Source organism: Cheilinus undulatus, linkage group 2 (assembly GCF_018320785.1).
Source record: "Cheilinus undulatus linkage group 2, ASM1832078v1, whole genome shotgun sequence".
Lineage (NCBI taxonomy): Eukaryota > Metazoa > Chordata > Actinopteri > Labriformes > Labridae > Cheilinus > Cheilinus undulatus.
Genome location: NC_054866.1, coordinates 25,549,249 through 25,573,389, shown reverse-complemented (window position 1 = coordinate 25,573,389; position 24,141 = coordinate 25,549,249). Strand labels below are relative to the sequence as shown.

General features: G+C 38.6%; 2 protein-coding genes across 4 annotated transcripts in view; one reads left to right on the top strand and one right to left on the bottom strand.

The window, feature by feature from the left end:
• The window catches only part of msantd4 (Myb/SANT-like DNA-binding domain containing 4 with coiled-coils), a 13,990-nt gene extending 77 nt beyond the window's left edge, over positions 1-13,913 (top strand). The window contains exons 2-5 of the mRNA XM_041800700.1: positions 871-1,634; positions 5,262-5,357; positions 5,459-5,749; positions 9,984-13,913. Of these exons, the coding sequence (XP_041656634.1) occupies positions 1,527-1,634; positions 5,262-5,357; positions 5,459-5,749; positions 9,984-10,745 (1,257 nt within the window). The 5' untranslated portion in view covers positions 871-1,526 and the 3' untranslated portion in view covers positions 10,746-13,913. The remainder of the gene's footprint in view (positions 1-870; positions 1,635-5,261; positions 5,358-5,458; positions 5,750-9,983) is intronic.
• A 4,536-nt stretch (positions 13,914-18,449) lies between these two features.
• Positions 18,450-24,141, bottom strand: part of gria4a (glutamate receptor, ionotropic, AMPA 4a) — a 208,795-nt gene continuing 203,103 nt past the window's right edge. The window contains exon 18 of one of the 3 annotated variants that reach the window (XM_041808361.1): positions 18,450-21,852. In XM_041808361.1, the coding sequence (XP_041664295.1) occupies positions 21,688-21,852 (165 nt within the window). In that variant the 3' untranslated portion in view covers positions 18,450-21,687. The remainder of the gene's footprint in view (positions 21,853-24,141) is intronic. The other 2 variants (XM_041808368.1, XR_005993051.1) reach the window with 2 other exon arrangements.

Sequence of the window (24,141 nt, the reverse complement as noted above, 5' to 3'; positions counted from 1 at the left end):
TCGGATAATATAATAATTGTGCTTGTAGAGGTAGGATGGCCAGCCCACCTTTAACATGACACGTTCCGATTTGAATCGGAAAAACTGGTTTGTGTTCGTGTGGTCAGAAAATGAATCGTAGCGTAGGCTACTATCACCCGCAATAACCCGTAATTTTAACTAGAAAAATGGTGAGCTGTATGGAGGATAACCTAGAAACAAGATTTTATTCCAACATGTTATTTTCTATTTGTGAAATATAAGAAAGACTTACATGTTAAATGTGCAGTTATTTCCATAAACATCACTTATGCAAATGTGTACTATGTTTTGAACATATGATAGAGAAAGTGTCTATTATCTGCATCTGAGAGCCTAACTAGGGATGCTGTAACCTCCATGTGATTGATTAAAGTGATGCTGACAAACCTGAAACATTCACTGTGTGGCAGCATAGGATATGCTTACAAAATCTAGAAAAAAATCAGTATTTTATTATTCAAGTTTTTCAGTTAAGGTAAGGATACACATGATAAGATATTAAATGCTATTCTACCTCTTTGACTTAGAAAATCACTTTGGTGTTCTAACTACACAAGACAACACAAATATTTTACATCTACATTGAAGCAGGAAGAAACTGCAAATGACTCATGCACTTATTATGTAATGATAAATATGATATACTGTACTCAATTTGGTTGCTATTTTTGCTTATATACAATGTAATGTGTATTAATGTAACGTAATTTTAATACTCTTTTTTGTATTTACAGTATGAAATGTAGACCCCTACTTGCCCTATTGCATGCCAATAGTCAACTGAACAGAGATTTGGGGAAAACCTTTATTCTAACTACACATAGTTTCTGTTTTCTGTTTTAACTATAGGAAGAATGCAGGGCCCTTTCAGCCTGTGATGCTCTCAACCTGTGACTGCGCCCATGGCAGCTGTCCATCTGAGGAAACGGAGAAGGAAAACCAGCAATTTTTGTCTTTTTAACACGCTTTGGCCTTAGCTTTTGAAATCAGAAACCTAAATAATTTGTCAAAATTCCTCTTCAAACTGGAGTATATAGAAGGCTTTTGATGGGGCAACCAGCTGTGACCCTTGCAACTACATTTACTTGTTTCCACCTTACATCTCCATGACTTTAAGCCTCACACACTGCTGTGCAGAGTCAGCCTCTAGTGTAACAGCTGGGATCTGTCTGCCAGGTGGAACACTTCAGAGGGACTGCCGGAGCCACTGAGGGAGTTTTCATCAATGAAACTGTTGTGCTTTTGAAAGAAAACTGCACTGCAAGACATGGCCTAACCTTTAAAACAAACACCTAAATATCACTCCATCTGTTAGAGGACAGAGTCTTCACTCTGACCTGTGCCCTATCTCTCTTTGTTCTCTCCCCCTGTATATTTTAGACTTATTCTTCCATACTGGCTCCTCTATCTCCAATTTTGGCTTGTATTTTCCCAACAGTTGTCTCCCCTAGTCTCTGTTTTTGGGGTTTCTGACCCTCCTTCCTGTCAAGCTGGATTTTCTGCAGATGAAGCATCTGAAGAGGAAAAGGAAGAGTAACTACAGTGTGAGAGAAACCCAGACTCTCATAAGAGAGATCCACAAAAGGAGGGACGTGCTGTTCTCCAGGCAGCAGGTGCAGATCTTCTTTTATGTTATATAGAGTTTAAAAAACATATCAAGAGATTTTAATATAAAGATACATCAAAGCAAAAAGTTACTGTTAAAAATTATTAATAACTGTTTGTTTTGCAGCCTTTTCTTTATCTTCCCTTTTCTGTTTAAGGGAATAACAAAATATTAAACCTTTATACAATTCTTGTAAAAATCAAATGAACAGTATATAGACAAAAGTATTCAGTTGCTTGACCAGAACATCAACATGGAATATAATAACATTGTATTCAAATACATGTAATATAATATGAAGTTGTTCCCCCTTTTGCAGCTCTAACAAGATTTTGAAGGGTTTTTGTGGGAATTTGTGCCCATTAATTCTGTAGAGCATTTATGAGGGCAGGCACTGACGTTGGACAACAAGGTCTGGATCCCAAAGATGTTCATGGGGGTGAGGTCAGGGCTTTGTGTGGGCATGTCAAATTCTTCCACACTAAACTCATCAAACACTGTCTTTATAATCCTTACTTTGCACACTGGAGTACAGCCATGTAAGAATAGAAAAGTGCCTCCCCTAAACTGTTGCCACAAAGTTGGAAGCATAGCATTGTACAGAATGTCTTGGTATGTTAAAGCATTAAGTTACCCTTCACTGGAGATAAGGGGCCTTGCCCTAACCCTGAAAAACAGCCCTAATACCAATATCCCTCCTCCACAAAACTTCACAGTTGGAACAGAGCAGGCAGGCAGGTAACAATCTCCCATTATCTGCTAAACCCAGACTTGTCCATCTGACTGCCAAATGGAATTGTGATTCCTTACTCCACAGAACATGTTTCTCATGCTCAACGGTCCCGTGTCCGTGTGCTTTACACCACTACATCTGACACTTGGCACTTTACTTGATGATGTGAGGCTTGCATGCAGCTGCTCGGCCATGGAAATCCATTCATGAAGCTCCCACATTACATTAATGCCAGTGGAAGTTCAGAATCCTTCAGCTATGGAATCAGTCCAGTGTTGGTGTTTTTTACGGACCATGCGCCTTAGCAGTCGATGACCCAGCTTAGTGGTTTTACATGGTTTTCTTCTTTGTGGCTGAGTTGCTGTTGTTCCTAAATGCTTCCACTTTCTAATAATATCCCTTACAGTTGACGGTGGAATATCTAGCAGGGATAAAATTTCGTGTACAGTCTTATTTCTAAGGTAGCATCCATCTCAGTACCACACTCGAAGTCATTAAACCCTTTGTATCACACATTTTTGCAGTTGAAGACATGCATGCTAGATGCTTGATTTTATACACCTGCAGCAATGGGTCTGATTGAAACACCTGAATTCAATAATTAACTGGTTTGGCAAAAGACTTTTATCCATATAGTGTTAATAACTGTTGCAATATCCCAGTAACACACACACACACACACACACACACACACCCACCCACCCACACACACACACAAAAACACATCCAAAGCACCAAGTGTTTTGTAATTTCTTGTATTTAATTGGAAAAGTGGATAGAGTCCTGCACATTGTTTGCAAATTGCACTAATAGGCTTGCAACATGCACAAAATGTTGGCAGTGTACAATTTAGAAAGTGATCACTCTCTTTTGCTTATGGCAGCTTTTGGAAAAAATATGATTGAAGATCTGTGTTTCTTTAAATGATTTGGGACTGTCAATCATTAAAGTAACCAAAGTTCTGTTTGATTCAATACGATATAATACAATATGATACGACACAGTACAATTTATTGTCCCCTTGGGTAAATTTGTCTTGGCCTCCAAGTGCTGCACACATTCAGCTGCCATCACAATAATAATCATAATATTAATGAATTAGACCAGTAAGCACAAGAATCCACCATTATACACAAAATCCACATGTACACAGATGAACACATACCAATTAAGCACTTACCAATGAGGATAAACAGCCCATGTATATTTCACATACCCATATTGCAGAAGATCTTCTGTCATCTGAAAATGTGGTCAGAAAGTATCAGTGTGTAGCAAATTTTGACAGCTGTAATTAGAATCCACCACCACTGCCTCACCCAAATTTCTGGAAAGTTTGTTGCATTTGTTTAATGAAAATTGTGGCTGTTTAAACCTTAGCTGAATTACAATACAGTTAAACAAAGAGGACAAAAACATGTAAATAAAGGAAATCATTACTCAAGCCCTGGGAGAGCATGCATGAAGACATTTTTATTTTACTCTGTTTTACTTTGATAATGTACTTTTTTTCACATTACTATCCGAAAATATAGCTTTGATGTCCAGAGTCAATAAGATAAATAATTTGAGATCTTGAGAAAACAACCTAAATTTACTTATTACATGGACAAAATAGAATAAAATATATGTATGTATGGCTGTCTAAAGCCTCTGTAGATTGTAGGCACTTATTCATGACTCACCGACAGATCTTTGTCCCATTTTGGATCCCAGTCCTCTAGTTGAGAAACACTGCTCTATATGTAAGATCAGTGTTGTGCCACCTTAACTAAGCCTCCATATTTGTATAGAGAACGTGTTGAACAAGTAACAAGTAACATTTGTAGGGATTTGAATGTTATTAATCTCAAACTTTCCAAAGTTAATCATTATAAATCTTTTTTTTTTTTTTGTTGCATTTGAAATTCCACCACTTTGCATTTAAAATGTTTATCCATCGGGAATTTTTGTGTAGCCTCAAACAAGGGTAAATTACCCCCTGTTTTACAGACTTGCTTTCACAATAAGACAAAATAAGGAACTTTGGGTAGACTGGAGATTATCTCATGAACTTAACCACAAAAAATAAACTTGCTATGGATTTTAAAGTAAAGTAAAGGAGTTGTAAGAAAAAGGTAAATGTTTGATAATATAAGTTGCAGATGACTTTTGACTTGCCACTGAGCTGTCTGTGAGTTTTTTTTAAGTGATACTGAGGAGCAGTGGTGGACTTATTTTACATCACTATGGCTGTGGAAAGACATTGATGTGGCTTAACCTAAGAGTGCTAAAAGGGTCAATTAAGCATGCAAGTAATGCAATAAAAATATCAAAGAATATTTTTTCAATGAAAATTGTGTACATTATGTGACAGATAAAACCTCTGGGGGCTTTTCCAACACAAACTTGAGTGCTTACGCAAGAAGAAAGACAGAGGACTAACACAGGACCTAGACTTTACAGTCATCTTTATTAGTAGCTTGGCTCACATTAGTCCATCAGTATTAGTAAAAATGAATACAGAGTAACAGAAAGTCTGTAGTGATGCCAAATATACCTGTATTATTTTAAAGTAGTATCTCCATTCCCTGAGTTGTCCACCAGAGTGCACTAACACAATTCTTTTTTCAAGTGCATGATGTCCCACTGAGCACACATCTTAATCAGCATCCACAAAAACCAAAAACACATAAGCATTTTAATGCACCCTTGTCAAATAAGGTTTATGGAGAAAAATGCTGTCAGCCAATTTATCACTATTGTTTTGTTTTGAGTCTGTCTTTATGCTGGAATTACCCTCTGGGTATGTACCAGAGAATGATTTTGTCAAACATGGCAGCTTCATAATGGTTCATACAAAACTGAGAGTAAAATAAAATAAATATTGCTTTTTTGTTTTTCTATCATTTATTCTTACAGAACACAGCCATTAATGAGCTGAAGAGACAAGCATGGGAGGAAGTGGCACGAGGGGTCAATGCACTGGGGGAGGGAGAGCTGCGCACTGCTGCTGAGGTATGTCCATTTATGTGTAGACTTACATTTTATATATACATATCTTTATCCCCTCTAATCTCTTCAACTCTTGCTTCTTTCCCTCCTGACCTCTTGCACAGGTAAAGCGTCGTTACCTGGACTGGCGTGCACTAATGAAGAGAAAGCAGCTCCAGGCTGAGCTCTCTCTCTCCTCCTCCTCAGTCGCCCTGAAGACTGAGTATGATCAGTCATCCCCTGAGCATGAGGTGGCTTCTCTGGGATCTGGCTGTGACCAGTTGCTTGACCTCTCTGGTCTCCCGAAGGATTGTCACTGCGACTGGCCAGACCTGGAGGCTCTGAGTGAGCCGAGCGGACAGGCCATGATGGCACCTCTGGGTGTGAAGATGGAGGAAGACGTCTGTGAATACAGAGTAAGAAACAGGAGCTAATGGTGCTTGTGTGGGGGGGACAGAGCTTCCACAGATTTTAATTAACATGTACATTTAAATGTAGACATAATGATTTTGTCTAACCTCTTTATGCTTTTAATACAGAGCTTTAATTATGAACAGTGTTATTAGAGGAAAATCAGCCAATACTTCCATGAAGAAGCATTTGCTAACGTGTTAATTAGCCTCATTAATGTCCTCATCAGCAGAGGTAGTTACATTAAACACATCATAGTGATTATGCCAGCACATTATGTAGCTGAAGTGGCCCTTGTTAGTCTGGTCTTTTGATTGGACTCATGAAGGTCCACAAAGCAGGCAAGATCAAACTTAATTAACAAGTGTGTTAGTTCATGAGGATTTAATTCAAACCTGACATTTAATGTTAGTTTTCTCTGATTGCATTAAGATCGGTCTCATTATCTTTTCAAATTATAGGCCATATGCTACTATTCTTCACAGTAACTTCTTAAGATATTCATCTATTCTGTTTCCTAACTGAGCCAGCACTTCACCAGGGGGTGTTGAGTTAGTGGAGTCTTGTAACTGGTGTATCATTCAGTGAGTCCCATAACATCTCCAGGGCTTTAAACGGTGAGCTCATGGTGTATTAAAGTCTCTCCATGCTAATGCTTACTGCCCACCAAAGCCAAAACACAGACGTTTTCTATCTTGCCTGCCTATCACATGCATTGTCATCTCCAACAGACCCAGGCTGCGTGACAATGCTGATGCTACATACCCTCACCATTGGCCCCTGATTGCAAACACCAACACGACTGCTAGTCTTGATGCCGGCACTATTGATGTAGAACAACTGCAAAGAGAACTGTAGTAATCTAAAGAGATCAAGATCAGCTAGTGACATGATCTCATTAGCATGAATATCACTATTTTTGGATGAAACTTTTAATCGTACAAAGCTATATACAAAATTCCTTCTTAAATTCTCCAGAAAACAGAATATATTCATGCATAAATGTTTCATAACCACACTTAGTGACATTATTATCTCCGCCAAGGAGGTTATGTGATCGGCAGGCTTTGTTAGTTTGTTTGTTAGCAACATAACTCAAAAAATCATGGACAGATTTTGATCAGGGAATGTCAGAAATGGCATAAGGAAGAACTGATTAGATTTTGAGACTGATCCGGGTCACCATCTGGATCCAGGAATTTTTTAAAGGATTCTTTACTATTGGGAGATAGGGCTAATGGCGGAGGTCTGCGCTCTCCGAGTGCTTTTCTAGTAATTAGTGCCATCAAAACTAAATAAATCAATAGCAAAAATTAATTAAAGAAAAAAGCTTAGTAAAATTGATGAAAACTTATGTCGATCAAAAGTATTGATCCCCTTGGATGTTAATCCCTTTTATTGATTTTATAAATCAATCATGGTCAATATACCAAACAACCCTCTTTAATGTCAAAGTGAAAACAGAGTAATGCCAATTAAATAAAAATATGTAATGTTAAATAGGGGATTGCATAAATATTCACCATCTCTAAAGTGATTGACCTAATTCAACAGAGGTCCAGCAAATTGGAGTTAGTAATCTCACAATTAGTGAAATGGGGATCACCTGAGTGCAGTGAATGTGTCTCTGGTGATTGTAGGATAAAGACACATGTGTCTGGAAGATCCAGTCCCTGGGTAATTAGTATTCGTGGCTACTGTTACACCAGACAAAAGAATAATTCAAGCCATTGAGAGAAGTGGTTATTGAAAAGTATAAGTAAGGGGATGGATAAAAACATCCCAAGGCTCTGAACATCCCTCAGAGTTCTGTTAAATCCACCATTAAGAAATGGAGGGAATATGGCACATGTATAAATCTACCGGTCATCCTCACAAACTGAGTGACTGCGCAAGAAGGAGACTAGTGAGAGAAGCCACCAAGACACATATGATTACTGTAAAGGAACTACAAGCTTCAGCAGCTAAGAGGGGAGAGACTCTGAACATGAAAAGAGCTGTTAACAGCTTGTCCCTGTGCAACCTGACAGAGCTTTAGCAGTTTTGCAAAGAAGAATGGAGTTAAAAGAGTCCAGATGTGCAAGCCTAATTAAGACCTATCCACACAGACTCCGTGCTGTGATTGTAGCCAAAGGTGCATTTATGTAATACTGACTTGGAGGGGATGAATATGTCTGTGGTCTCTTATTTTACATAACATATTTTTATTTAATTGACATTACACTGCAATTTTCAAGGACAATGCCTACGATACAAGCTGATAAATCTAAACTGAATAAAATAAATTATAAAGTTAACAGATACAGTGGTGTGAAAAAGTATTTGCCCCCTTTCTGATTCCTGAGTTTTTTGCTGATTTATCACATTCAGATGTTTCAGATCATCAAACCAATTTTTATATTTCACAAAGAGAACCCAAATATAAAGTGCAGTGTTTGAATGATTATCAAATTTTTTAAGGGGAGAAAAAAATCCAAACCTACCTGGCCCTGTGTGAAAAAGTAATTGCCCCCTGAACCCAATGGCTTGTTGTGCCACCCTTGGCAGTAATAACTGAAATCAAGCGTTTGCGATAACGGGTGATGAGTGTTTCTCATCACTGTGGAGGAATTTTGGCCCACTTTTCTTCACAGAATTGCTTTTAACTTAGCCATATTGGAGGGTTTTCCAGCATGAACTGCTGTTTAAGGTCACACCACAGCATCTCAGTTGGATTTAAGCACATACTGATGGCCGGACGTTCGCCTTCAGGATTTTCTGGTAGACAGCAGAATTCATTGTTCCATCAGTCACAGCAAGTGGTCCAGGTCCTGAAGCAGCAAAGCAGCCCCAGACCATCACACTGCCGCCACCATGTTTGACTGTTGGCATGATGTTCTTTTTATCAAATGCTGTGTTATTTTTACGCCCGATGTAAAGGGACTCAAACCTTCCAAAAAGTTCAACTTTTGTCTTGTCAGTCCACAGAATATTTCTCCAAAAGTCTTGGGGATCATAAAGATGTTTCTTGGAAAATGTGAGACGAGCCTTTGTGCTCTTTTTGGTCAGCAGTGGTTTTGGCCTTGGAACTCTCCCATGGGTGCCATTTTTGCCCAGTGTCTTTCTTATGGTTGAGTCATGAACACTGACCTTAACTGAGGCCAGTGAGGCCCACAGGTCTTCGGATGTCATTCTAGGTTCTTTTGTGACCTATTGGATGAGTCGTGGTTGCACTCTCAAAGTGATTTTGGTTGGCTGACCACTCCTGGGAAGGTTCACCACTGTTCTTTTTTTTCTCCATTTGTGGATAATGGCTCTGACTGTGGTTTGCTGGAGTCTCAAAGCCTTGGAAATGGCTTTGTAACCTTTTCCAGACTGATGGATTCCAATCACTTCGTTTTTTCATTTGTTCTTGAATTTGGCTCGTGGCATGATGCGTTTCTTTTTGAGATCTCGTAGCCTACTTCATTTTGTCTGACAGTTTCTATTTAAGTGATTTTTTGATTCAACAAATCTGGCAGTAATCAGGCCTGGGTGTGGCCAGTGAAATTGAACTCAGCTTTCTAAAAACTGTGGTTAATCACAGTGAACTAATGATTTAACAAGGGAGGCAATTACTTTTTCACACAGGGCCAGAGAGGTTTGGATTTTTTCCCCCCTTAAAAAAATTAAATAATCTTTCAAACACTGCATTTTCCATTTACTTGGGTTGTCTTTGTGAAATATAAAAATTGGTTTGATGATCCAAAACATTTAATAAATCAGCAAAAAACTCAGGAATCAGAAAGGGGGCAAATACTTTTTAATACCACTGTATGTTCTGTCAGTATTGCTTTGCCTGTCAGCACACTTTCAATTATCATTGCTCCATTATTTTTTATGCCTCTCTCTTATTGGCCATTGTGTTCCTTGGAATGTTGTTTTATATTCATCCAAAATATAAAGAATTTACTTAAAGAGTATACAGTCTCTACAAGTGTTTTCAAACTGGATCTGTTCAGGCCTTACATTACCAGATAATTTTGGCAAAACAAAAGGGCTCAAATGAGATCTCTCATTTTAATATCTGCAGGTTATAAAATGCTGTAAATCTCCTATACCTGCACCTAGTCCAAGACTATGCAGTCATCTTTTTCAGCCTCTTAACACAGCTTTTTTGTCCATGGGTGAATTTTCACATCTCTCCTTATAAGTTAATATAACTTATTTTGTCAAAAATGGGTGTAGTTCTCTTTTAATAATTCAACTTTTCCCTTCTAGCTGAATGGGGATGGTGATGTTGGAGAAGGAGAACTAGATGAAGATGACATCCCCTCCCTCCTCGGTGACATTGAGGCACGTGGGGAGGGTCATGTCAGCGATGTTTACCCCCACAATGACTTGGGGCTGCTCAACTCCTGTAAGACTCCGACCTCCACCTTCAACAGAGACCTTCCGCTTCCTGGGGCCCCCATGGGTATGCCATCTCATGCTCTGGGTGGAGTAACCAGTCATGAAAATGTGGGAGCAGGATTTCTGGTTGCTATCGAGAAACAGAGGTTAGAGGTGGAGAAACAACGCCTGGCTGTGGAGACAGAACGGCTTGTGGTGGAGAAAGAGCGGCTGGGGGTGGAGAAGGAGCGTCTGAGACAGATGGATGTAGAGAGGGAACGTCTGCAGCTGGAGAAAGAGAGGCTACAGGTGGAGAGAGAAAGGCTGAGGCTCCTGCTCCTCAGCCAATCAGAACACGCTGACTCTTCCTTCAACCTGCCGCCTCAACAAGGCCCGCCGTCGTCATCCACACCTGCTTTATCTTCCACCCAGCATGACAGGCAGATGGAGAGAGAGAAAGAGTGTAAAGGCTGGACATCAGCTGTGGATCTGGAGACAGAAAGGCTGAAACTGGAGAAAGAGAGACTGCAGCTAGAGAAAGAAAGGCTGCAGTTCTTTAAATTTGAGGCTGGCAGACTGCAGATTGAAAGAGAGCGCCTTCATGTGGAGAAAGAGAGAATGCAGCTGCACAAGGATCATCAGGGCCATTAAAGAAAAGACCCAGAATAGAAAAAAGAAAAAAAATAGTGTATATGTGGATTTGCATAAGTAGCTGCTTACTTACAGTCTCCTTCATGTTGCAACCTTTCCCAGGAGGGAGAGGACAGACACAGAGGGCTGACATGTTTACGACCATCATGATAGAGCAGTGCCTTATGATGTCTTCATAAAATAGGCGACAGGATGGAACAGATACCATGATAATAAAAATCATGAAATAGGGTTTGTTTGGTGCACACAGCTGGCTTTGATTTATAAAATGTGACAAGTTTAAACAGCTGTTTAGTCTTCTGTCTAGATATGCTAATGCACAAAATGTGCAAAAATTGCTAAGCTGAAGAATCAATGCTATTAACAGTAGAAAATGTTTCACATGAAAAAATTGAATGGTGATGTCTTAAACCGCATCAAATCAGTGCCAATTAATTTTTTTGCATGGGTGCTTACCTTTTACTTAAGACAAAACAACCATTACTTATAAAGACAGATTTTTTTGTATGACACTTGTTATGCTGTCAAACTCTTTTCTTATTATATTGTTTGCATGCCAGTACTTTCAATTTTCTACAAGTGTTTTAACCTGATTTTTCATTTTTGATATATTTTACAGCTGCTTAATAATAGTTTACAGTTTTTAAAAAATCAAAGGGCTAAGTTCTGGTGACGTGTCCCAGTATTCCATGAAAAGGAGACAGTAAGTCATAAGCTTTTGTCTCATTTCAGTGGTAGCATCCTTTGAAGGACCCAGACTACAACGGATTCTCTCTGCCTTAACCCCCTTGTTTCTAAGGCTTGTCCACACTTCTGTACATATGCAAACAGTGTATTTGGTCACTTAAAACTCAACTTTTTGAAAACTCTTTCCAAGGTGAAGATTTTTTGAAACTCTGCTCACAGCATTTACTGTATGTGTGGATGGGGGACACTGGGATCTAGGCTAATGCCACATTGTGCATCGGTTTCTCATCTGTTTGATGTCACTGGTTGTCTGGGTTATCACTTCTGTTTCCATTGCAATGACAGATGCTAAACCTGCACTGGTTTTAACATTGATAACTGGACTTTTGACATGCTTACACATACCTACAAGGAAAACCTCTGTTTTCAAAAATACCTGCCTATGTGTGGACAAGGCCTAAGGGCTTCCCCTGTATCCTCAACAGCTGCTCCTTAACCTTTTAATTTAAAGATAATTGGACATTTCAACACTTATTTCTAAGGATTATTTTTTGTGCTTTTTGCCTTCATTTGATAGGACAGCCAAAGAGAGACAGGAAACTTCGGGAGAGAGAGTGGGGGAAGACATGCTGAGACCGGGAAGCGGTCCCAGGACCAGTGCTTTGAGGACTGTAGCCTCAGTATATGGGCACCTGCTCTACAAACTGAGCCAAATCAGTGCCCAATATTTGAAGACTTTTTTAGCGTAGTGATGCTCAATATATAACCAATTTCAAACCAGTTGCTTACATTTAAAATTATATTACTTGGCCCCTTGAGAGTCTGCCATCTAGGGTGAATTGTAGCACACTAAGCTGTCAAGGACGCACCTGATATAGATTGTTTCCACTGAGCGCTCTGGTTCAGTCTAGTATGACACAGTACACATTTTTTTTTGTGTGTGTGTTTCCATTATCAAAAGTTGGAAAGGGTCCCAAATAACCAACCTGTATAGTTCCACTTTTTTTGGCACCCTTTCTTTGCGGTGTCAAGCTTACCTATCTGTCCCAAAAGGAGAAGCTGTTTCCTGGACCATTGATATTAATATCTGGACACAAATTGGATTTCCTGACATTTATGTGGACCTGATTTCAAGTACATGAAGCAAAGCCTGAAGGTAAACAACCTGGTTCATTAGTGATAGATGTGAAACTGAATTAATGATGAAGTTTTGTAAGATCATATTTTAACTACAGGTAACCTGTGAAAAGATCGATCTGTGGTTAAATGCATTCACAAAACTTTGGATGTTAGCCTTTTTTTAAACAAGATCAATGTACCCAGGATTTCTTACTTAATTTCATTCAATTTTAACAAGCTAAACTTTTATTTTCAATGTGTTGAATTCACACAGTACAGCTCTTAACTTTTCCATTATGTTGTATTGTTAAAGTGTCAGATATGCTGACTTCATAACACCTTCACAGAAATAACTGAAGTATTTAACAAATAGAAATTAGGTTATTTCCCAAATACTACTGTATGTGTGATAAATATTGATGGACTTGACATTTCTTGATCATCGCTAAGATGTAGTTATTAAAATACAGCAGCTTTCAACTGAAATAAAGCTGTTTACTATATATTCCCTACTGATTTTAGTCACCAGTATGACCTTTCATCAACTCAGCGGCTGGAACAGCAGAGACTCACGCTAGCTGTGATGCCCCATGTATTTCCTCTACATTTCACCTAAAAGGGTATGGGTCTATGTGGAAACCGTACTCAATGGAACTGGACCACTTGATGGAAATGTGGCAATAGATAATGTTTTCCAGGTAAAGTAGGATACATTTGTTTGTAACACTTAAAGGAGCCTTTGAAATAGGACATGATAGTGTGATGTAATAAGTCTTCAAATGTGCCAAATAAAGAATGCAACCACTGAAATGGGACACAGCTTATCTGACACAACTAAATGAAATTCAGCAGCTGTTCATATTTGTAACACTTTTGCTATCTCTTCTAAGAACATCTTGTCTTGTGTGGAAAAATCTTTGAAGTTTTTTTTTCTCTTAAAGTTGTGCAAGATAACTAAACATCTGTTATGAGCAGCTATGGGTAGAAGTTTTGCTTGCATGCTATTACATTAAAGTGTTTTAGTTCTGATGTCAAAAATATATTGTGAAAAGTTTCTGACAGGTTATATATCATCAAACAAAGTGGACACTCCAACTACTGTTGTAATATTGTGAACACATGCTGTTTTTCACCCAATATTTGTCCTGTTCACACCGTAAACATCCTGTTACCAGGTCATGTGTCCCTAGCAGCAACTCTTTCATATTATTTCCTTGTAAAATCCATCTCTGATATGTGCACAACTGTATTTATACATATTTTTAATCTGTCTTTTTCCTTGTGTCAATAAGTCTGTAAACAGAATTGAAGAGAAAAGAAACATCAAACAAGATGTTATTATCAGAGTTGAATAAAACCAAACCTCACGGTACTTCTTTTGATGACCAGCCTTCATAGTCTCTCTCATGCCTCTATGTTCTCATCTCTGCCTTTGAAGAGTGGAATTAAAAGAGAATAAGAAGATGATTACATTTTTATGTGTGTCCTCTGTATGGGTGCTCCTCAGCAAGCACATCAGGGGTTCTCTGAATCAATGCAGGCTAATGAGAAGAGACAAGCATTTCAAATCACTTTGAGAGCGGAGTGCCAAATCTCTTAAGAGTCAACTTTTGAGGATTTCACTAAAGCTGATGTAACCCAGTGACACTTGTGCCTTTTTATTCCATAATTGAATGTTTTATAATGTCACAGAGGAGTGAATTCTTTAAAGTTTTTGAATTAGATGAGATAATAAAGATGTCAGTAAAATAATTTACTCAAATATGGGATGTCTTCTAAACTCTGAAACCACTTAGGCCCCTACAGATCCTTACATTGATGTAGTGTATATGAAAACTCACAAAATGTGCATACTCACTGACTATAAACTGGAACTAAACTGATCAAATCATAAACGATTTTTCTGAAATAAGAGCTATCTTAGATATTCTAGTATGCTTAGGAACTACAGTGAATACTACTGACTACAATACTGTAATATGCCCTTTCTGCTGAAAGTTGTAATAGGATTATTTGTCCAAGTAATGTCAATTAAAGGAATAATCAAAACTTCTATTTTTCAGCTCAGCATCTTGGACTGAAGTTAAACAACCTTTTGGAGGACTTTAAAAAAATAATAATAATATACAGAGCTGAAACAACATGCCCTCAGGTTCTGTGGCTGACTGTTCCACAGCTGACACAGATTGAAACTAAAAGCTCATAGACCTCAATCTTAGCCCAGCTAAAAGGTCTCTGCCCATGGATCTAGGGGTCCAATGTCTTCAAAGCCTGTCTGACATTCATTTTACTTTGGTGTTTGGAGAAATGGAAAAAAAAAAAACAGTAGATGGCTCTTAGAGATGATCGTGGGGCTTTGTAAGCAGACTTGCTGCAGAAATTTGAACATCTTTCATTTTGCCGAGTGGTTTTCTCTGGCAGTTCAAATGAAAGACAAACACAGTGAGTGAGCTGAGATCTCTGGAAATAGAACTATGCATTTTCTGTATCACATTGGCAACAAATCTGCAATGTTAAAAGGCTTACTGTGATGCAGATGTTAACAGCTAGAGCGCTTTTGGAGCAAGGCAGCAAAAACACTTCGTTTTTGCTCTTGGAAGGCAGATTTAAATAAACTCTACGGGAGAAAAAATTTAAAACTGCTTGGATTTTAGAAGAGGCTTAAAGGTATAAAACACAACATCTAAATATCTCAACATCATTAATGTCAAAAAGATTGGTATCACTTTATTGACTGGGCCCTAATTACCTAGTAATTTTATTATATTAAGTGTGATAAATCAAAATTAAGGACGTATTTACCTTATAATAATCTATGAATTATCAAGTAGGTCATTGTAATATTGTGGCAATTTAATATGCTGACAATTTAAACTAATAATCTTGACCAAAAAAAAAAAAACTCCTTCAGAGCCTGCATCATTCTGATATCTATCTTTTTTCATCAACATGAAACCAGCATGTTAAAAAACATCTGTTTATGCCTCCTAAAATTGTACTATGCTGTCACAAAAAAATGTTTTAATTTGGCCAATTTAATCACAAGAATAACAATTTCATCTCTTTTTCATTTATAATTGTCTATTAATTTTACAATAAGCTAATTATAACTATACAGTTTTACAAGGAATAACTAAATCATTATTACTATATAACTAGGTAAATACTTCCTTAACATTACCATATTTCCAAGTTATTACTTGGTAAAATGCCAACTTATTACAAGGTAATTACACCTTATTCTTGAGAAGTTTCTAGATAATTACACTAAAGACTTTAAAGTTACTAAGTAAGTAAGGTCCACTTAATTGCCAAAAATGTTCTAACAAATATTGTACAAAGTAACAACTCTAAAGGAGAGTAAATTCATACCTCTGGGTTTGTATTGTATTTGTATCAATTCAGCAGCTTAGAACCACATGCAGTGTGTTATAATAATGTGTGTTTCTTGACAAAGTTATCCTGACTAAACTGTATTTTAGTAGTGTTGAAATAAATAGAATAATGCCAGCAGCAGAAAAAAACAAACCAGCAAAGGGGTGAACTGCAGGGAACGATTGTGGAATTCTATTTCCCAGCCGATCAAAGAAAACACGAGAGCAGTGAAGGTGGTCATAACAGGAGAAGAACTGTGCATGAGAAATCATGGTATAAGATAGATTCCCCTGAGAGACAGGTGCAAAAAAGGGAGAAATGAGGTATGACAGAGAGGGGGGAGAGCAAAGAGAAGCAGCAGATGAATACAGAACAGAAGAGGAACGAGGAGGGGCTGAACAGAACAAAGAATAATGCAGAGCTGAGAGAGACTGACGGAAAAGAGATGAAATGAGCCAATAAAAATAAAAAGGTGAAAAGGCTGCTTTCTCTCTGCAGAGAACAAAAGGGAATGACTGAAGGTGTGTGGTGTGCGTGTGCACATGTGCGACTGCATGTGAAGGTGCAAGGTTAAAAGGGTGGCAGAACAGCTTCAAAATTGTTATTTTGCTTCATCTTCATCTTTGGGTAAATGGGAAATACTTGTCTGTAATAACCTGGCGTCGTAGGTGAGTGTGTGTGTGAGAGAGTGTGAGTGAGATGGGATATAATGGGAAATGCTTGTCAGTGATGGCTCTGCATTAGGAGTGTTAGGTCCCTGTGGACTGGAAAAAGGAGCCTAAATGACACAATTGCAGCAGGATATTTAACCCTCTAGCTGCTGATGTGAAACACCAGGTAGCCTGATGCTGCTCTATGCTATGTTTGAAGACAACTCAAAGCTGCCTTCCCTTACAAAGCCGATGGATTGGCTGGATTCCACGTCAGTCATCAGACAGCTCGGAGATAAAATGTTTGTGCCCAATCTGAGGATGGATGGACTGATCAGTGTCATTTGAGGAGAGTCAGATGGTAGCTATGTGCAAGGGTTTAGTTGTACTGCAAGGCCATTAAAGATAGCAAGCCAGTAGACGTCGCCAAATGGGATGAATTCTTAGAAGAGTCTAAAACTAATTTTCAAGATATTCACATTCTCCTCTGGATGATATCACTTTGATGATAGTGATACCCTGACTTTACACAGCACCAACATCAGGCCAGAAGTATTTAAAGTACTTAAACTCAAGTCAAGGACTAAATACTTTTAGAAGAAATGAAACATTTTAGTTTGCTTTACTCTTATTAAATATTACAACACTGGCTCAGCGTTAGATCATGCAGGACATTGTACTCATATGCCCAGCTGTGATCAGCTGATTTCACTTATCACCTCCCAGCTCCCACAGCTGATTGCAGCTCTTTCTCTCAACACAGCAGTGTATTTATGTATGACATACTTCTCACTAAATCCTGCTTGCATTAATGCTGATACACCATGCTACTGCTGCTGGCAAAGCTTGACCTCCGACACGCTAGCCCCCTCCTTTATAGCGTAAAGCTTGTTGCACCCTCATATTTAGATAAATGCAATGATTTATTGCTTTTGATTTAATTTTATTGTATTCAGCAGTATTGTCATACATGTATCCATCCATATGGGGGTTTCTAGCCGTGCGCTCTCTGGAAAGTCAAAGCTAACCTAGGGAGTATCATCTGAGCAGAGCCTTCTCCTCAATATTCAATTTGCAATAAAATAGTTAAATGTATGCAAGAGTGTTTCTGATTAAAATGGGCTGAAATAAAATCCTTTTATATCATTATAAAGATGTTGGCATAGTGTTGTCAGAGAGACTGTTTCAATATTTCAAGAAGGCTATGAGAAATACCAATGCATGGTGCTACTGTTAGCCTAAAGTAACTCTTTAACTCACTATTCAGGCACTGTGGGGCATCTCAGATGTACAAAAAGCCTTTCACTCTTAGTGGGTTCACACTGTACTGTAATTATGAGGTTAATACATGAGAGCATGTGATGCCAAAACTTTGAAGACAAACTTTTTAGCTTGTTTATTAGTTTTTACAAAATCTTTATTGACTAACAGACCTAGGACACCCACATATCAAGAGTTACTCTGACTTGGCAGCTATTCGCATTTTGGAAATCAATTGTTTCATGAGTAGAAACTTAATTTGATGCATCTTGGTGTCATTTGAGGTCATGCAGTTGATTTCAGTTGCCTGCAGGGTTATTTTTTAAGAGAAGATCCAACAAAAATCATACAATAGCTTTAAAAAAAACCTTCTATTTGTTTTACTACATGTATGTCTTGGCACATGTCACGTTTGCAAAACAGGAAAGGTTGCCAATGTGATACGGTAAATTAGATTGATTATGTGATTTGACGGGGCTGCTGCCTGGTTCTAGTGCAGAAGGGAAACTGTGGATGAATAACCACGCAGAAGAGACAGGTTCAGCATTGATGTTTTACTAGAAAAAGAAACCAAATGGAAAGACAGAAATAAAGACATAAAGAAACAGTGTGTTAAAGCCAGAGTGGTGACAGCCCAGCGGCCAGCTTTTTGCTGTCGATGCATGAAATCTAATGATCTGGAGGTGGCAAAGAAATCAACCCAGCAGTATTGTGTATGGTTTTACTGCCTAGTGTGCGGGTGTTGTGATGGCTAGATCAGTGTTAACTGTCTCTGCACAAATGCTTTTACTCAAGAAACTCCCTGTTTCTCTGAGGCTGGATTGCTGCAGTGCTGCTGCAATGATCCCCTGGGCTGAGAGGAGGTGATTGGAAACTGTCCACCTTATTCTATAATGCTGTAGAGAGGTTTGTTGTGTCAGAGACCTGTTGTTTTAAGATACAGCTTTCATTTGGAGTTTGACCTGAACACATCTGATGCAGGGCTGATGCATGAGGAGGTATGTGCGTGAGTTTATCACAGACTTGGAACTTCTTCTGAGTTTTGTTTTGTTTGCAGAATGTTAAAGGTTATAAAGTAAAAGCTCTGCAATGTTCAGAACAAAGAACCAGATGAAACTCGGATTGTCAGTCGGTGTCTTGGGTCTTGGATTCATCTGTATCCCATTATTTTGCAGTGTAATAGGGCAGAAAGTAATTTGTCTTTGCTGAGATGCACTTTGTACAGAGTTCTGTCTACAAGAGGACAGGAGGGAAGACAGAGGCAGAGAGAAGGGAGAGGGGAGACAAGGCAGGAAAAAAGAGCAAGATTATAGAGACAGGAGGCAAGACACGATGGAAACAGAATAATAATTAAAACTGACAATACAGGAGAATTAATCCTCATATGTCGTATGGCACAATCTCTAGATATGCGTAACTGTATTGCAACTAAAGGCATAAAATTGCACCATTGTCCTTAAAAATACATAGTTTCTTTTCTTAATGGGTTTGCAGATATTAATGCAACAATATTTTCCTCTCCCAAATGCCAAAACAGGCTAAAGTATAGTATAGTAATTGCTGATGGATATAATTATGTCCCTAAAAAAGTGCAAACCCTGCTCAATTTTGATTTCATTCTGTTGCTTCTATTGTCAGCTTGCTGCTTTTGATCGTGTCGGATTCAATCTGTAGCTGACTTGCATCTGGTGAGAAGACAAATAACAAAACGCAGTGAGGCGATATGAAATTCAATGCAAATGCTACACTCTCCAAATGTCAGACAGCTGTTTTCTTAGTGCTTTGAAATCACAGTGACCCCTCCTGTCCAGAGGCCAGCTTGAAGCCTTCTGGCCTCCAGTGTTGAATATCTGCATCTACATGCTGTTTCAGACCCTTTAACAGAACATTAAACGGGTAAAAAACCACCAACTGTTAATGAAAAAAGTGAACAACTATTTGTGAAAAACAGGCATAAATTAAAAATAATGGTCCAAACCTCTCATAGAGCTGGAGTGATCACTCTGAGCTGACCCTGTGTATGCAACAATGTGTGAGTGCGTGCCTTTCCACAGTTTGTGAGTGCCAGATGGACATTCAGTGTTGAGTAGGACGCACAAAGATGGTGGCATATTAATAATCTCAAGTTATCAAAAAACAAAAAACAAAAAAACAAAACAAAAAAAAAAACGCCATATAACAGGATGTATGCCATGGCCTCTGACAATCTGTGATCAATGTCTTCTATAGTTCTCTATAGACGTATAGATATATATTTATTTGTATTATATATAATATGTAGATTTATAAAAAAGATCTGATCTTAATTACAAGTAGTGGCATTTTTCTTTTATATTCATTATTGCAATGAATTGTTATCTAAGATGATTAAAAAAGACAGGTGAGGTCTGTTTGCTACGCAGTTATTTACAACAGTTTTAAAAAGCAAGCTTTCTGATATGGTACCAATCCCTTAACACTGGAAAAAGAATGAGGGATCTCAAATGACCACCGAACTGCCCATTTGAATCTTTACTTAGAGCGAACTGTATCTAAAGATCTTTATTGTTCAAGTAGTGTGTAGAGCTGAGGGCATAAATCAGTGCTTCCCAACCTTATTTTGACCCTTTAACTGAACATTTTTATGGTCATCCCTTTTTTGGGGAACTTTCCACTGATTTGCCTTTATCCATATCTGACTGCTTCTAATATTTACTGAAGAGGACATAGAGGCAGTATTAACTTCATATACTGGAAGGCTTTTCTTCAATTTATTAAACATCAAATGTTCCTATAGGTGAGGATGAGAAACACTTTGCTAGGTAGTCATTTAAGATCAGCCCATGTGTTGTATTTTTTCTTTCCATCACTGAATATACAGTTGAAGCCTTGCCTTTACCACTATGCTATTTAGCATATCTACTGTCATGAAGATGCTGTTGATGAAGGACTTCTTTAATAACTACTGTGTATTTTTTTTCTTTTACAAACCCCTGTGAATTCTGCAGCCGAAGTCGGCTGCACATATGTGTTTGGAGGTTACTTCTGTTCTATACTGGCGTGATTATCTCACCAGAACAAGGAGAAAAATCATTCTATTTGTGTAATAAGAAAGCATTTTCATTCAATTGGAACAGTCCATGGCAAAACAAAAAGTAGCGGGTTTGCACAGTCAAAACGTTCAAGGTTACAGTTTTCTGGTCTTCTAAGGGTGATAAAACCTGGCACTCAGTCTTTGCAGGCAAGTTAGGATGACCATGATGATGATTATGATGAAAACAATGTTTGCAGTCTTTTGTAGTAAGGCGTTGTCAAGGGGTGTGGCTTACTGGCCAACATCGTCCAATGACGACAGAGTAGATGCAGAGTTGTTTGGTTGTTTCTTTTTATTTACCGTCAGCTGTGATCATCATCTTTATCACTATCATCATCATGATCAGGTTTGTGGTCACGTTCACAGCTCAAAGTTCATTTCAGGTCAGTCTGTGCTGGCTTTCTGTCAGTGTATTGATATCAGGATGGTTTCCTCTCCGGAAAGAATTAAATGGCCGCTGCAGGCAAGTGTGATAGTCATAGTTGTCCTTTGTTTTTTTGTTTTTCTCCACTCTTCGCTCCACAGTTGTGGTTCACTTGTTTCTTGTAAAAGAAGTCAATGGCAGCTGGAGAGTGAGATGATGATGTGCAGTGTGTGTTTATATAAGTATTTGCATTATCTGAAACTGTATTCATGTTTTAACTCCTGTGTGTATTTTTTATGCATGATGACGATTTGTGTGTGATTGTATGTAAGCACATGTGTCCATGTGTCTGTGTGTCTCTGTCCCAGTCTATATGTTAATGTGTCGTTAAGGCACGGCAGGTGTTTTTGGTTTTCAGGGCAGTCCAGAGGAGACCACAGCAAGGCCGGGGTGTCGGAGGGGGGCGTGGCCAGCATGCACGGCTTTGGGGCAGTCTGGTGTCAAGACACGGCCATTCTCCCCCACACTTCCTGTGATGGACAGACGGGCCTTGTTCCGCATGGCTTCAGAAAAAGACAACTAAATATGAGAAGAGATGGAGGGAAGGAGGGAGAGGAGGGTGGAGATGGCAGAGTGGAGATCTAGTTTTAAAAGCAGAAGCTTTCACAGATTTAGAAACATTACAACATAGGCAATTAACAATTGACACAACAACCTCTATACAAACACATGCACAACAAATTTATATACATGCATGTGCTTGTAAACATACTGTACACAAAAGTACACTAACAATAAGACGAATCTACAGGTGCAATCACACACCCAGTTAGAGTTTTCTTTTTGCATTTGTTGAAGACTCAAATTAAATCTACTGATGAGTTAATTTATCAAATAACTCAAACATTTTGTTGAGTTAATAAGAATCCATTTTCATTATCAACGATCTCTAACTTTATTTTTCAAGCAAAAAAACATTTGCTGTTCTAAAATCAATATTGCAAAGCCACTGACTTCATTTTGCTAGTTATGTTGCACACATTATGGCAGCTAACTAATGTAAAATTGATCCATTAGAACATGTCAGAATATGAGATGTGTCAGAATTTAACATAAATTTTAACTGGTTTCATTGCAACTGTGCACCGTACAAGGTAGTTTTTATATTTTTTGAAAAAAAGAGATGTTTTCAATGCAGCTTTATCGACATACAGTTGTTTTCTCTAAGTTTTAGCCAAGGTCAAGCAAGGTCAAACTCAATGGCATCTCTTTTGTCCAGGCCTGGTAATACGACTGTAGGCCGCTGGTGGTTTTTGAGCCCTTGGGACATCCACAGCACGACCAGGGGCTCGTGGCAACACTGCAACCTGCCTGGGCGGTACCCTAGGTCATGATTGCTCACTACATCCACCCATAACTTTGCCATAAAGGCTTGGACTTTATTTTTGTCAGCACATTATTTTCCCATGACCCCTGGTAATATGCAATGACATCAAGAGCATGACCAGGGTTGTGTCAGTCCTCCTTCCTGTCCAGTGGTTCCCTCATGTGGGGTTACTGGCCATTGCAAGTTTTTAGCCCAAACATGCCTTAGAGTTATACACAGTACTGTTTCTTTTAACTATCAAGTTAACTATCAGGTAAGAGTTTTCCAACTCTAATCTGACTTTGACATCCTCACACCTACCATAGAGATCTTTGGTGACCTCCCCAGAAGAGTTGAGGTCATGTTACACACAGCAGACATTAAAGTAAGTCCTCACAACGGAAAGCCTGGTGTTGGTCTACGTTGAGGTTTTGCATGTGCAGCACAAGCAGGAATCTCCCTGAGGTGTAGCGAGCATTTAAGAGGTAGTGGTGTCTCTGAGCAGTAAGAGGGCTGTTGAGCTTTCCTGTGTTTGTCACAGGCAGAATGGAGGCCCATTATGAACTCATTTATGTATGCTGACCTTTCGGGGACTTAACGATAGGTTATGTTCTCTTGCTATTTGCACATTGCGCTAAGATAATGTCAGCTGGGACTGACTCCAGGCCCCAAAATGGGGAAGCTAAATAGATAGTGGATGAATAGGAAGGTGTTGAGCAGGAAATGACAACTGTGTCAACTGGAAAGAAGAAATGACACCTCCACTGTGCACTCAGATGCTTTGCAACAGGTGCAACACAGAGCCTGTGACTTTGAAGTGGAGTAAAAGAGATAATGAACTTCTTAATACAAGATATGCACAGAAGTAAGCTATTGTATGCTTTTGCTTGAAAAACAACTGAGATTAGCATTTTGACACAATCTTAGGACACTTGGATGTTTTGCACCAAAGTATTATTCTGCATTTTTCAGCATGTTTGAGAAAGTTGGGTCCAAGTAATAATGTTCAAGGCTTTACATACATTCTTTCAGACTGGCTTGGTGTGAATGCAACCGAAACTACACATTCAGGTTTCTTGAGAGCTACACAACAATATGCAAATGCTACAGTCACAAATATTTTTCCACTTAAGGCAACATTAAACGTTGAAGCAGGCAACAGTCAACAAACATGTACAAAGTGGACGAGAGGATTTGGGTTGTAGACATCTGCATTTCAGAAGTGACCATGCATTTTTGGGTTCTGGGTTTGAGTTGTTTGAAAAAATTTGGGTGAGGATTTGAAAGCATAGGATTTGTAAGGTGAGGACTTTGGAAAGACAAACAGAGAACATGAAGGAGTGCTTTTTCTTTCAGTTTTCAGATTTATAGAGAGGGAGTGACTGACTATACTGCTCAGAGTAGGGTGACACTTCACACAGACAGGCTACCGTGTGATGTTTTCTCACTACTACTGCTGCCAGATTTGAAAAAAAAAAAAAAGAAAATCCTGTCTGGGAAGC